The sequence below is a fragment of the Chlorocebus sabaeus genome, chromosome 22, assembly GCF_047675955.1.
Source record: "Chlorocebus sabaeus isolate Y175 chromosome 22, mChlSab1.0.hap1, whole genome shotgun sequence".
Taxonomy (NCBI): domain Eukaryota; kingdom Metazoa; phylum Chordata; class Mammalia; order Primates; family Cercopithecidae; genus Chlorocebus; species Chlorocebus sabaeus.
In genome coordinates this window covers 61,427,379-61,442,967 of record NC_132925.1, presented here as the reverse complement: position 1 = coordinate 61,442,967, position 15,589 = coordinate 61,427,379, and the positions used below count along the sequence as shown (strand labels likewise).

The window sequence follows — 15,589 nt, the reverse complement described above, 5'->3', positions numbered from 1 at the left end:
GAAGCCTCCTAATCTGTAACGAACAGGACTGCCCGTTTTTACCACACCCTTGCTAACACTGTTATCAAATGTTTGCATCATTGCCGATCTGAAAAATGCTATCTTGAAAATGTGTGTTTACTGGCCGGGCATGGTGGCTTATGCCTGTAACCGTAGCACTTTGGGAGGCTGAGGCAGGCGGATCACTTAATGTCAGGAGTTCGAGACCAGCCTGGCCCATATGCCAAAACCTTGTCTCTACTGAAAATACAAAAATTAGCTGTGTGTAGTGGCAGGTCTACTTGGGAGGCTGAAGCAGGAGAATCACCTGAACCTGGGAGGCTGCAGTGAGCTGAGATTGCACCAACTGCACTGCAGCCAGGGTGACAAAGTGAGAATCTGCCTCAAAGAACAAAAAATGGATTTATGACTAAGGTTGAAAATCTTCATTATTAAAGAGATTTCTATATTTCCTTTATATGTAGCCTATTTTTCTATTTATGTGGCCTTATTTAGAATAATTTTTATATATTATGGAAATTAACCATGTCTTTTAATATGGGCTTACATGTATTTTTCCAAAAATGTCACTTATGACTTTCTGTGTGACGGTAGTTTCTGCCATACAGGCATTTTTGATTGTTTATGTCATTCAATTATTTCTTCGAAAATCCTGTTGTTTTGTGTTTTGTTTTCTGTTTTCTTGCTAAGTAGAGTTTGAAAGATCTTCCTCATTCCAAGATTATGAAATATTTTCGTTTCTTCTGTTAATCCTGTTATGTATTTTTTCCATTTTATTTTGGCTATTGTTTATTTTCCCATATTGTGAAAATTAGCTTATATGGTGTCTTGTTGGCTCCGCTCCACCTCATACAAATTTTGCATATTTCTTGTTTAGGTTATTCTTGAATTACCTTTTTAGTTGCAATTGTAAATGCAACTAAACAGACTAAAAGACTGTCTTTTATTGTCTTCCATTTGATAGCTGATATATATGAATACCTATGTGTTTTAATAACTCTTCACCCTGCTGAATTTTTACTGTTTGTGATAGTGTTTAGCTGATTTTCTTGTGTTTTCAAATTCTTATTTGCCAACAGTGATTTTTCTCTCTTCTAACGAATAGGTTTTGATGGCACTTTATTTGACTACTTTAATGGTTATGAAGATTTAAAAAATAAGAAAGTTAGATTTGTTGGACATGCTAAACAGAGAATACAAGAGGATTATCTTAGAATTTTAAGATACTTCAGGTAAGAATTTTTAAAAGTAAAAAGTGATAGTTTTAATATAATCACTAGAGCATAACACTAGTCATATGAAACCCACAGCAGGTCAGTGTACAAAATGGTGACATCCCAGATGTCTGTCTCCAGTGGAGACCTAGCATCCTATGCCTTATGAGTGAAAATTACTTAGCTACTTCATAGTGTATTTTCATTCCCAGAATGCACATATACTTTATGTGATCTTTCCTGTAATTCTGGTTTAAGTCATTTTTTTAAATGCCCATTTTTCTTTTTGATTGATATTTCCTCCATTGATCCATTAGTTACACAGATGTTTGAATGCTTACCACAGGTCAATCCCTGTGTTAGGTGTATTAAACATGGTAATGAATGAGTGGAAGTGTTCGCCTTCATGCAGCTTATGGTTTTAGGTGGTCGTGGAAATCGGGTGATAGTTCACAACAAAATGATTTTGCTGAAAAGAAATACCTGTTATATGATTAAAAATATCAGAGTATAAAGACATACTCAAAACTCGGATGGGCCGGGTGCGGTGACTCACACCTGTAATCCCAGCACTTTGGGAGGCTGAGGCAGGTTGATCAGGAGATTGAGACCATCCTGGCTAACACGGTGAAACCCAGTCTCTACTAAAAATACAAAAAATTAGCCAGGCATGGTGGCAGGCACCTGTAGTCCCAGCTACTAGGGAGGCTGAGGCAGGAGAATGGCATGAACCCGGAAGGCAGAGCTTGCAATGAGCCGAGATCGCGCCACTGCACTCCAGCCTGGGCGACAGCAAGACTCCATCTCAAAAAAAAAAAGAAAAACTTGGATAAAGTTGGTAAATATGAATTGCACGACTAGTTTTGTGAGTAGCAGTGATTTTTAAATGTCACACACTAACTTTTTTTAAAAACTATCCGAATTGGCTAGTTGATGTCAAGTAATACTCATTTTTCACTGGTTGGGACTGCTCTCAGAATATTCTATAACAGATCATGGATATTTTGTCAATAAATGTAGTTTTTTTAAACTTGAGTCTCTGTAGTCTCTCTTACAAATAATAGAACATAGATTAAGACTTAGCTGTATTTGGATCACTAATCCAAATTTAGCATTAATTTACTTATTTAGCATTAACTTTGGACCACTGATGAATAGAGGGTGTTCATTAGAATTTTAAGGATATGAGTGGTAAAACACATGTACGTTAGGGCTTCCAGTGCCAAGATTCCATGAAATATACTCCAGGGTGTGCAACTAGATTAGTCATATTTGAAGGTTTTCATTGAAAGTATTAATGTGTACAGACAGGCAAGTTTTGAGGAATTAAGACTACTCTGTTAAGGCACTGCAGTCTTGTTTTGGTTTGCTCCCTTTACAAGAATGCTATTTTTTTCCATCTACTGCAAGTGCCAATTCAGAAATTGCATTTGATGACCGTTCTGAACGTCTTAAGTCAATGATTTGGAAGTGAGGTTGAGACCTTGAGGTTCTAGTTCTTGCTAACCTCAGAAAGGCTACTTATACTTTATTAGATGTAGGGTTTTCTTATCTGGGAAAAGAAAGAGGAGGTGGAGAAATGACCAGTTGCTTTCTAAGGTCCCTTCTAGACCTAACTAATTCTATGTTGTTTTCATTAAGTAGATGTATGGGATAGTATCAATAAAAATGAAAAACAGATTTTTCTTGTGACATGCCAATATAGAGGTAATACCCTGTGAAGATTTTGTCTTGTAGGTTTTATGGGAGAATTGTAGACAAACCTGGTGACCACGATGCTGAGACTTTGGAAGCAATTGCAGAAAATGCAAAAGGCTTGGCTGGAATATCAGGAGAGAGGATTTGGGTGGAACTGAAAAAAATTCTTGTTGGTAACCATGTAAATCATTTGATTCACCTTATCTATGATCTTGATGTGGCTCCTTATATAGGTGAGAGCAAGTTATAAAGTATTTGAATTTTTGGCACCAAAATATCTGGTTTCAGATTTCATAAGGAAAAAAGTTTGACTCATTTGGTTGAATTCTTGATGATGAAATGGAGTACTTTAAAATAAGACAAAGTTTTGGTTATGGGGTGGGTACGTTTTGTTGTGAGTAGGGAACAGCTCAAAGACAGCCTGTGGTGCTTGTAGAGGAGTCTCGAGTCAGATCTAGGTTTGAAGGAAGCTCAGCCCCTTATCTAGTCTTTGCAGTTTGGGTTAGTTTGTAACCCAAAAAAGGGGTTTAAAAGTAATATACCATCTGTCTAAAAGAAAAGCTAAATGATTCAGTGAGTTAATACATGTAAAGCTCTTTTAGAAGAGTAACTTGTACACAGAAATTGTTCAGTAAATGTAATTCATTTTCACAAAGAACAGTGGGATTATATGGTTTATCACACTTCTGGAAGCTTGGGTATATTATTTCAAATTTCAGTAACATTATTGAATAGGGGGTGGATGTTGTATCAGTGGAAAGTCAGGAATTTGTGATTAGAAAGAATATGCCTTGTGAGTCTGACACCACCATCACCACTACCTCTGGACCTCTTGATGTAGCTTGTTAATGGAAACAACATTTTAGAGGTTTTGAAGGTGACAGGGGAGAGAATAACAATAATATGTTAGTGGTTCGCCTGTAAGTTGGAACATCAGACTGAACCTATATGATGTATCCTAGTGACAAAGCATTTCTGTATACTGAAACAGTGGCAAAGTTTGGGATATGAGTGGTTTTCTTCCCCCACTAAAAACAGGTGAAAAATGCTTTTATCCCTACAGGTTTACCTGCTAATGCAAGTCTAGAAGAATTTGACAAAGTCAGTAAAAATGTTGAAGGTTTTTCACCAAAGCCGATGACTCTTTTGGCCTCATTATTCAAAGTACAAGATGATGTCACAAAATTGGATTTGAGGTTGAAGATCGCAAAAGAAGAGAAAAACCTTGGCTTATTTATAGTTAAAAATAGGAAAGATTTAATTAAAGCAACAGATAGTTCAGACCCATTGAAACCCTATCAAGACTTCATTATAGATGTAAGTATATACTCGGCTTGGTCAGAAATACGAAGTATTGCCGCTAATTTATAATTTATCAAAACTAAGATCTACAATTCTATGAACTTATTTTAAAGGAAAAAATTTATGTTGAGTATTTAATTTTTAGGATAAGATCGTAAGTGTATGTTTTCATGTGTGATGAAACTAAATTTTGATTTTGACATGTAGTCTAGGGAACCTGATGCAACTACTCGTGTATGTGAACTACTGAAGTACCAAGGAGAGCACTGTCTCCTAAAGGAAATGCAGCAGTGGTCCATTCCTCCATTTCCTGTAAGTGGCCATGACATCAGAAAAGTGGGCATTTCTTCAGGAAAAGAAATTGGGGCTCTATTACAACAGTTGCGAGAACAGTGGAAAAAAAGTGGTTACCAAATGGAAAAAGATGAACTTCTGAGTTACATAAAAAAGACCTAAAACTGATGGCTACTAAAAAGCAGAGCATTTCTGGTAAGATTAATTTTCTCCCCTCCCTCTTAATGAGGTTTTAGAAACTACATCATAATAAAAGACAGTTTAGGGGACCTCTGTAGAACAACAAGGGTCTTATTTTGTGAAATATATTTCAAGAACTAAACTGAGATCCACCTTTCTTGATCCGATTTATATCACTGAAATGTACAGTTCTTTTGGAATAGTTTCCATAGTTGGCTATTATCTTAACCTGTTCAGGCTTTTTTAAAAAATTGTTTTTGCATAGGGTAGTACTAAGATCTTAAAAAGTAGTAACTGTCTTGAAGAAAAAATGTTTATTGTTTGCAATTGAAATAACTGGGTTACCTTGAACAATGACTATGATGTGTCAGTTCTTATCTGAATTCCAAAAGAAACTTGGGCTTAAAAAGGAAATAACTGACAAGTCTGCATAAAATATGAATACTAAATGTGTCCCCAGTTGCTGGCATTCATACGTACAGGATTTGTTCTAGCAAGTTATGCTTTAGTATGTGGTTGGTATTTTCCTGTCACAATGATTTCTTTATGCTGCAGGGCCTGGGACAGTCATGGGATTAACTTGAGGGTTACTCTTGAGCCCATTATTTTAATAAAACATTGGTATTGGAAGATAAATGTGTTTATGTGGTATCTGACAATGTATATCAGGTGTCATATACAGTGGTAATATGCCTCTCTTTAAAGTAAATGTTATTTTATTAATTAAAAGGATATGGTTTACATTCTTACATATTTGTTCTCTAAAGATTTTGAGTCCTAAATGCTTTCATTAGGTAAATAAAATGTATAACACAAACTGTTTATTTCAGCTGCTATACTGACATTTCATAATTTATTTCCTTTCTGTGTAGCCAGTCATAACATCTTTGTGCTCTTTGAGCAAATAGTAATTTTGGACCTTGATAAAACAATTTTGTAGAGTATAATATTTCTAAGAGGAAGTGTCACAGGGGCTATGATGCAAGAAAGCCTCAGAAATGACTGCACACAGGTCAGTAATTAAATGCATTAAAAAATAATACTTTGAAATATTTAAGTAGTGCCAAAATACAGATTTAGACCCAAAATCAGCTATCAGAGGTTTGTTTTTGTCATGTGTAAAGCCATTTTCAGTAGTATTGTATGTGTGTTTTTACAGATCAGAAAATTTTATTTGCTAGTAAGCAGTATGGGACATACTGAAATTATAACTAACTTTTCAGGGGGAAAGGTAACTCATTGCAACTGGTTTAGATTTCAGCCTACAGAGGTGTACTATGCTACTGAAAAGAACTTCCTGGGATCCACTTAAAGTCAATTTTAGTGCAGTGTAAGAACTATTATGAACAACCAATGAAGTCATATAAACCCACAATTATTAAAAGCAGTAGGCCAGGCGCGGTGGCTCAATGCCTGTAATGCCAGCACTTTGGGAGGCCGAGGCGGGCGGATCACGAGGTCAGGAGATTGAGACCATCCTGGCTCTCATGGTGAAACCCCGTCTCTACTAAAAACAAAAAATTAGCCAGGCGTGGCGGTGGGCACCTGTAGTCCCAGCTACTCGGGAGGCTGAGGCAGGAGAATCACTTGAACCTGGGAGGCAGAGGTTGCAGTGAGCCGAGATCGTGCCACTGCACTCCAGCCTGGGCAACAGAGCAAGACTCGTCTCAAAAAAAAAAAAAAAGGAGTAAAGTAGAGCTTAGAAAAAATAAGGCAGGGGCATATCCTGAATAGAAGCATTCTTGAATTTTCATTTACTGTATTTACATAAATACGCAATGTGTGATACTCAACTGATTTCACTCCACTGAAGGCATGTATTTTGGCCTCATACTATTACTCTAGTTTGAGTAAACATTTAACCTGATTAGTTTTAAAGTAGCAAAAGAGTATCAATAAAACCAAAGTTATTACACAAATGTGAAAGGACCCACTAAACCGTTGAATATAAACAAAGAGGTAGGTGTGGCAAAGCACTCTTTTTAGAACTTTAAAATTATAAGTGATATTTTATATTATTTGAACAAAGAACATGTTTAGTTTCACATTTAAGGTTTACTTACAGATTTTCTTCAATTTACATTGAACAAAATACAGTATCACGTGTAGCCTGTGTGAGGGGACATGTTTTGGCAAATTTTCCCTATAATAGTAGTTTTGGTTCAAATTAATTTTTGAAAAATAGCTTTTGTATGGAACAGTATAAATGGGCTTACAGTTCAAATACTGAGCAAATACACAATACTATTTTTTACTAACAGGCACATAAAGGAAATGACAACTATTCGTGGGCTCAAAAAACTGCATATTTTAACTAATTTTCAAAATTTACAAATCAGTATCTCAGAGAAGCTAAAGAAAATGGAAAGGAACAAAGCCCTTTTAGAATTATACATTGCCTTGCTTCTTTCAAAAAGGAACATGTACTTGTCACCCTAGCTTTTGTCATTTAGAGCACTGGTACAGATATGCTGTCCCATACATCAGGATCAAATAATTCGTTTCACATTGTAGGAATTTAAGATTTTTTTTTACGCAGGAAATAATCTCATTTCCAAACATGTCCCATCAATGACATGCTGCCAGACATATCAGATTCCACAGGATAATGGTACCAAGCTACCCAAGTAGATGTTTCTAGTATTCTAGACTGCTGTTCATGCTCTCCAAAAGTATACTTAGAAACTGCAACCCTCCAAGTAATGTTGTGTTTACTTAGGTATGTATCAGACGCAATAATTTCCAAAGCAGATCTGATTTTAGAATATAACCAGTTTGTTAGATAACTTTATCTCTACCACATCTGTTTACAAGCAAAGTATTACTTTGTCTGGACTTATTTCATCTTCAGTGTCTGGGATCGTGGGCAACAGAGCAGATCGCGTTAAGCCCCAAAATTTTTGAGGTGACATGTCTTTTTTGGTGGCCGTAAACTTCCATCCAATATGGCTTGCACAGATCTTACACTGGGCAACAGTCCAGGCATACCTAAGAAAATAAGGAAAGATATCAGCTAAGGAAACACTTCTGTACTCCAAGCCTATCGTATCTATCATATCAACCTATCATGAAGACAGACCTTTGAGGCAAATTCTAAGGATTAAGGAGATATTCTAAGTTGAGATTTGATCCATACAGTTCCCTGAAACCTAAAAACATTTTCTAATTTGGATACATCCTATGGTAATACATCAGTCTGTTATATATAATTTTATGCTCTTAAGCTATGTTCACATTCTTCTGCATAGAAATAAAGAGTAATCTTATAAATTTATTTATACAAATTGCTGGTTGCCAAGACCACATTCTATCTAACTTGTGTTGTATTGCAGTCAAGTTAGAAAACAGCAACCACCTGCAGAAATAGGCACCTCTGTCTGAGTTAAACTGGATGGGCCAGGACGGACACGTCTCAAAAAATATTTGAAAACTACTATTCTAAAATAAGAATGATTGTCAGATAATGCAACCAGAAATACAAACCATGGCATTTTGTTTTTAAGATAAACCACATAATTGCAACTGTTATTTTTTTTCCCCTTAGGTATAGTATGCCACATTTACTATTTATAGTAACAAATGTATTCTAGTTTTAGTCCTCACATAGGGTGCCAAATGAGATAGATAGGGCAATCCAAGTGACATGGTCCTAACTCCAGAGTAGCATGTAATCCCTTCTTAGCAACCCTCTTTGAAAAATGAAGATAGTTGAAGATCGTACGGCTCAGGGAAGGGAGCAGGTTCCCAGGATCATACTTTTGAGAATCATTAAGCTGAAGCCAACAACAACAACAACAAAGGGCAAACCAGAAGGAAAGCAGGATTCAATGGGTTCTGCACCTTCTTAGTCTATCATTGCTTTGTAAACATTCTCCGGTTTTACATTACTACAGAATACGGTCCAGATATAAAGTTTTACTGGGTCATAAAACAGCTGATTTTCAGAATTATGTGACAGAAAAAAACAATTTTGGATTTAACTGGATACAGTAATTTGAGGACAACTGCAGCTGTCAACCTTTTCTTAACTTTTCATTCAATGATGCTATATAAAAGATACAAAAAGTGCAACATGTTTCTAGCTATTTGTGGAATGAAGGACATTTAAATAAAATTACTTTTTTTTTTTTTTTTTTGAGACAGATTCTCACTCTGCTGCCAGGCTGGAGTGCAGTGGCTCAATCTTGGCTCACTACAACACTCTGCCTCCCAGGTTCAAGCGATTCTTGTGCCTCAGCCTCCCGAGTAGATGGGAGTACAGACCCCTGCCCCCACACCTGGCTAATTTTTGTATAAAATTACTCATTTGTCTACTTTTTATTATAAAGATTGTAGCAACTCTGCTTAGGACTCTGGATTTTTCTGCCCAATTAGGGTAAAAAAAAAAAAAGCAACCACCACCATAACATTACCCAGGAAACCAGCTGTGTTCCGTAGAAGGCCGGCCTATCAGATTCAAGTTGCAAGCTTTATACACAGTAAGTGTCTCATGCACATATCCATGAGGATTCACATAAGCTGCCATCGGCCCACATAAGGATAAACTAAAACAAAGAATCAACATGGAGGACAAGTCAAAATGAGAAGTCTAATTCTATTAAATGCTTAGAATTTTCCTGAAGTTCACCAAGAAATGAGGTATGAGCTATATAGTTTTTAATCTTTCAGTTTTACATAATACCAGGATCTTAGTATTAAAATGGAGTGGGGGTGCAGCTGGCAGACAGGCCTGTTTTGTCTAAATGTCTAAGTGTTTTCTGTGATGACCCAAAGGAAATAGTACTTGTTTTTAAAATCCTCAAGACAGACATTGTAAAGAATATAAAATTCAAATGCTTCTAAAGGAGTCTGAGAGTATAAGTGCAATAACAAGGTCCTGTGTGGTCATTTTGGGGCAGTTGATTATTTTGCAGAAAGCAGTTTCCTTACATTCTTGATTTACAACTCTGAAAATCATTTTATGACAAATTCATCGAACACTGTTATATCAGAGCATCAGTGTTCAGAAGCATGTCCTGCTTTGGCCCTGTATGGCAAAACTGATGACTGAAATGTAATTTCTGAGGCATCTATGTTAGGGCCTAACTGAAGACAATATATTATGTAGATTTCTAAGACAGTCTAATATATAGAATTAGGGGGAAAAGAATTGCTCAGTTGTTTTACTTTACCATGCTCATTACCTGTGAATAATCCCTGACATGCATTGTTGATCTGAGTACTCAATCTGGAAGATGGTCTTACCAAAAGTGAGCTAATTCCCTATATTTCATTTGCTGAGTGTTTGTAACTGTTAGGTATTGGAGGAAAGTATATGGAAAACAGAAATACAGTCTTGATTGTAATTCTGATAAGGCAAGTATATTAAAAATGTAATAAAGACCTTACCTGAATATTTCATTTTTGGTTGTTATTTCTGTTTCTTGACATTGTTTACAGCAAAGGGAAGTACACTAAAAAATTTGAGAGAAAAATTGGGAAAAACTGGCATTCATTTTATCATGTAATCACATAGATTAAGAAACTTATAAAGATATTGCCCTCTCTGAATACCACATTTTCCTTCCAAGCATTCAAAAACACTTACAGATGGAGCAAGAAAGTCACTGAAACTGAGATCTGCCACATATTTACATAAAACTAAATGACCTTCTCTAGGGTAAAAGAATAGTGATATATAACCTTGGATATTTCCATGTAGAAATCAAGTATTTTTCACTAAGTTGATAAATGTATTCATATTTGACAAACACAAAACAATTTATCTGTAAGATCCCAATTGAAATCTGAATTGCATGACTACATTACTGGACTTATATATAGCTCCATTGGACCCAACAGAGCATCCTAGTTCTCTAGCCTGAATAAAACATGGTCATCAAAAACATATTCACTTTACTCACTTTATTCATAATGTCTAATTCACAGCGAAGTCGTTGGATAGCACTGCCAATTTTAAGGAGCTGAATTCTCAATACATCGTCAATAGGAAGACAAGCAGCTACTCTGTAAGAAAAATCTTCAAGACATGGTTTTTCAAGTTTTAAACTTAAGAGTCAGACAAGCATCAGACAACTTACAAATCAGATAATGTCCTTTTGAAATAAATCCTTCTCTATAAGGTTACACATTTCATACACATATAAACTATGAAAATATACCAGCTGTCAAACACATACTTTTCAGAAGCTCTAAATTTAACTTCTTTTCCTATACTTTTTTTGGTAAAATCCTTTTACGTTAAACATGAACTCAAATCCATGTTAGAAGTTATTTGCCAAGAGACTAGAAAAATAACTAAACTATACCTTATAAACAGATGAAGAGAGTTTATGTAATTAAGGCAAGTCCTGGAACTAGAGTCACTTGTTTTAAAGGCACCTTAAATTAAACACAGAAAGGAATCCTCACAGTCAGGAAGTGTTTTTGAATGACAGCCACTTCCTGCAATTTGTCTGAAATTGGAGTGTTCACAGAATATAAGGATTTTATCGCAATTAATTTTGAAGTACTCTTTTTTCAACTGCTCAAAGGAAGTTATGCTTTTCAGAATTAAAATGTTTTAATCAGTCTTAAAAAAAAAAAAAAACTAAAATATATTATTTCATCCATTAGAAAGCTATTTTTTTACAGCAAGACATCCCAGGCCCCAGGCAGGAAACTAACTTCATACCTATTGGATTTGAAGGAAGAGAATCATCTTTTAGATTTTCATCCCATTCACGTAGCTGTTTCTTGATTCTGTCCATTAAGGTTTCCTTGTTTAAAATAAAGGTATAATCTTGTTTAAAATAAAGGTATAATAATCAAGTTCATGGACTTATTAAAATCTACTATTAAGCTTTTCAACTCTTAAAACATATTGGCAGCAATTTAAGTAATCACTCAGTCCCATCTCAGTCCCAGTTTAAATGCCTCCATTTTCTTATGCAGCAATGATCAAGCTCCAGCTCCTTTGCCCAGCATTAAGTCTGCCTTCCAGCCTTTTCTCACTCACTGTCTTATCCCAGCGGTATGTGCTCCCAACTCCCTTGCGGATTGCTCTGTTCTATGCCCCTGCTTGGAACTGGCCTCTCTTCTGCTTCTATTAGGCCATTTCTGACTCAGTCCATAGGGATTATGGCACCTATAAATTGCACTAGCACTTGCTATCCACATACCTTACTTGGCACCTATTTACTACATAATTTTCACAAGCATATGCAAAACATATGCAAAAACACTCATATATTGTGTCTTTGTAATTGTTTAAAAGCTGCTAAAGAGCAGAGATCAACTGCAGTTTCCTTTAGTATTGTGCATGCTGCTGAGTTTTCCCAGGACTCCAGATTAGTGGGCAGTGATTCATTAAGGGAAATGGCTAGCATTTATTGAATGCCCGCTATGCACACCAACTACAATAGCTACCACTATATCCATTTTACAGGTCCTTGGAGAAGCAATTTGCTCCAGGCCCAGAGTAAATGACAGACATCAGACTCTGAAGTCAGTCTCTGATCTGAAATCCAGATTCTTTAAACCATTTCAGCACTGTCCCTTACTTAGTTTTGCAAAATGTGGCAATGCCTAGTGTTAAATTTTAAGGAGCAAAACCCCTCATGGATGCATTACTTAGTAGACTAATGATCAAGAGATGTAAGTTAATATACTTGTTTAGAGAAAAACCAAAACTGTTATAGATGGATGCTTTCATGTTCTAAATGTAACTATCACCCAACCCAACAAAATTTCACGTGCTTAGTAAAACTCTAAAATAAAGTCTTATGATAATTTTTTCTTTTAAGACAGAGTCTTTGCTCTGTTGTCCAGGCTGGAGTACAGTGACACAATCTCAGCTCACTGCAGCCTTGACCTCCCAGGCTCAATCGATCCTTCCACCTCTGCCTCCCAAGCAGCTGGGACTATAGCCGCATGCCACCACACCCGGCTAATTTTTGTATTTGTAGAGATGGGGTTTCACCATGATGCCCAGGCTGGTCTTGAATGCCTGGCTTCAAACAATCCATCTGCCTTGGCCTCCCAAAGTGCTGGGATTACAGGTGTTAGCCACCACTCTTAGGATATTTTGTTCTTAAATTATAAGGCACTAGAAACTGGAAAAACTAAACCTTTGTTTTTTAATGACCCTTAGTTATGACATGGCCTACCATATATAAAGTAAGTTTAAGGTAAGTTACTTACAGCATCATATAAGGAATATAGCCAGCGAGGCCATGAAGTTAGATTTGCACAATGAAACTTTCTCTGAAAACAAAACAAAAAGGCACTTCAAAAACCCCACAGAATAAAGATTCTAATACCAGAAGAGCACCATCTAAATGATTTTGGCCTAGGAAACCATCTAATTTTAAAAAGATAAAAAATTTTGTAGATAATCCCATAACGTGACTATGAAGTGTGAAATCATGCTTCTATATCCTTCAAATATATAGTAGTAACTAGAATCTTAATTCCTATTTAAAAAGGTCAAACATTAAAATTTCAATGCTGAAGACAACTTTGGGAAGATAAATGTGAAGAGTAAACACCATACTTCTATTATGACCATGTTAGTTGCCTTTATACTAGTAATTACTTGTCCAGTATCTGAAGTGAAAACCTCAAAATATAATCCAAACTGTTTTTGTGTAAAAACTTTAAATGAGAACCAGCTGAATCACTATAAGGGCAAACATAAGAAGTGACAGAATCCCAAGAAGGATAAAATATTTATACACTTGAGACTTCATGATGAAGTTCCTCATTTCATAAAACTCAAAGAAAGGGGAAACCGATTATATATCACCTCCAATTGTAACTGAAATCCAAACAGAACCATGCTTAAGTCCATATAAAAATGTGAATTGTACTTAATTTCTGTAGAATTTCAGTATTTGAGGGGGAGACTCAATATTGTTAAGATGTCAGTCCTCAAATTACATATTCAGTGCAATACCAGTGAGAATGGAATTTATAAGTTTAAAGTTCGTTTGGAAAAATAACCGCAAAAATAACCACACAATTTTTGAAAGAAGCAAATGGTCTATAGGACACAAAAATATTACTGAAGGGATGCACTGCAGCAGTGCTAATAGCAACAAATTGGAAACAACCTAAACATCAATCAAAAATAGAGTGAAATACGTTAGAATATGTTTATACCAAGGAATGCTCTGCAAGTGATCAAAGAACAAGGTATAGCAGGATATAAAGAATTATCACATTTTTCTCAAAACAAAACCTACATATGTACAAATCTTTGTAATTTCACTGTAAATAAAATGTTAATTGACATGTGACATGACACATGAAAGTGAGAGAAAAGGAATAAGGTAGATCAAAAGGCACTTTTAACAGACCAGAACAAGAAAAACAAGGTAATATTTAACAAAACAAGTGAAGACCCTACTCCTGCACCTCCAAGATCAAATGACTAGGTATGTTTTCATATGCCGAATACTTACCCTACATATGTTTCATACCTAAACATTTGATCTTGCAAGTGCAGGAGTAAGATCTGCAGGAAACGTGGGAACACAGCACACATAAAAGGGACTTTGGAATTGTGCTACACAACTGTATGATGTGCTACACCACTCACACCCTATACTTACCCACTACCCCAATCCTATTCTAGCTATGTTAGTTTGGTGCAAAAACTCACACCCTATACTTACCCACTACCCCAATCCTATTCTAGCTATGTTAGTTTGGTGCAAAAGTAACTGCGGTTTTAATAGCAGACTAGAATCTGAGAGACAATGTTATTCTATTCCATGCTGTTCAAATATGGGAACTTTCATTATCAAAGGGAATGTCTTATTACCAGGGATGTTCAGTTCACAGCTCTCTCTCAAGTGGACATACTTGTTTTCAAATATTTTAGGAATTGCAACATGGAAGAGGACAGACTTGTTCTGAAACACGACCTACAGCTCAAAACAAAGGATTCCTTAATGAGAAACATTTCTGGCTTAATATAATCCTTATATTTGAGACTATGCAAAGATCAGCCGTCCCCAACCTTTTTGGCACCAGGGACCAGTCTCGTGGAAAACAATTTTTCCAAAGATGGGGTGGAGGATGGTTTTGGCATGATTCAAGTGCATTACATTCATCATTAGATTCTCATGAGGAGCATGCAATCTAGATCCGTCACATGCGCGGTTCACAATAGGGTTTGTGCTCCTTAAGACTCTGTGTGCTGCCACTGATAAGAGGTGGAGCTTGGCTTCACTTGCTTGTTCACTACTCACCACCCCTGTGTGGCCCGGTTCCTAACAGGCCACAGACCAGTGCTGGTCTGTGGGCCAGGATTTGGGGACCCCTGCCAAAGGGGATTTGAGATGGCCTCCTACTGTGTGCTCTGGTAGTGGTTAAAGCCTGAGGAGTCAGACTATGAGACCCTTCAGGTAATCTCCAATAAGTTGTCCTTCACTTTTAAGACTAAATATCTAATGGTAAGATTATTGTCACAGTCCAGTTACAGAATTAAAAAAAAAACTACCAAGAGCACATCAAGTAGCTCTGAATCTTCAGGAACAGCAATGGCAACCATTAGTATTGTGCTAAGAACTTCACATTTCTTATAAGAATCTTCTAAGGTTAGTAGTTTATTATCTCCATTCTAAAGTAAGGGAACAGGCACACAAGGATGGTATAACTTGCCCAAGGTTACAGACTCAGTAAATAGGAAGGAGCTAGGATTTGTATACAGGGAGTCTGAGACTCTAATCATCATTCATTCTACAAATACTGTGAGTGCCTGATAGGGTTTGGCCATGTCCCCACCCAAATCTCATCTTGACTGGTAGTTCCCATGATCCCCAGTGTCGTGGGAGGGATCCGGTGGGAGGTCATTGAATCACGGGGGACAGGCACCTTCATGTTTCCCTCATGATACATGTGAGTTCTCATGAGAT

General features: G+C 36.4%; 2 protein-coding genes across 4 annotated transcripts in view; one reads left to right on the top strand and one right to left on the bottom strand.

Moving 5' to 3' along the window:
* TRNT1 (tRNA nucleotidyl transferase 1) overlaps positions 1-10,088 on the top strand; it is a 30,998-nt gene extending 20,910 nt beyond the window's left edge. Inside the window, exons 5-10 of one of the 3 annotated variants that reach the window (XR_012090601.1) lie at positions 1,106-1,232; positions 2,952-3,145; positions 3,976-4,229; positions 4,422-4,703; positions 5,561-5,700; positions 8,832-10,088. Coding sequence is in view for 2 of the 3 variants with exons in the window: in XM_007985048.3 (XP_007983239.2) it covers positions 1,106-1,232; positions 2,952-3,145; positions 3,976-4,229; positions 4,422-4,670 (824 nt within the window). In the remaining variant the exon portion in view is untranslated. Of the gene's footprint in view, positions 1-1,105; positions 1,233-2,951; positions 3,146-3,975; positions 4,230-4,421; positions 5,506-5,560; positions 5,702-8,831 lie in introns of those variants that run through there. The other 2 variants (XM_007985048.3, XM_007985047.3) reach the window with 2 other exon arrangements.
* Positions 6,522-15,589, bottom strand: part of CRBN (cereblon) — a 29,837-nt gene continuing 20,769 nt past the window's right edge. Inside the window, exons 6-11 of the mRNA XM_007985049.3 lie at positions 12,870-12,932; positions 11,362-11,446; positions 10,592-10,707; positions 10,077-10,141; positions 9,101-9,232; positions 6,522-7,676 (exon numbers count right to left, since the gene is read on the bottom strand). Coding sequence (XP_007983240.1) covers positions 7,496-7,676; positions 9,101-9,232; positions 10,077-10,141; positions 10,592-10,707; positions 11,362-11,446; positions 12,870-12,932 — 642 coding nt within the window. The 3' untranslated portion in view covers positions 6,522-7,495. The remainder of the gene's footprint in view (positions 7,677-9,100; positions 9,233-10,076; positions 10,142-10,591; positions 10,708-11,361; positions 11,447-12,869; positions 12,933-15,589) is intronic.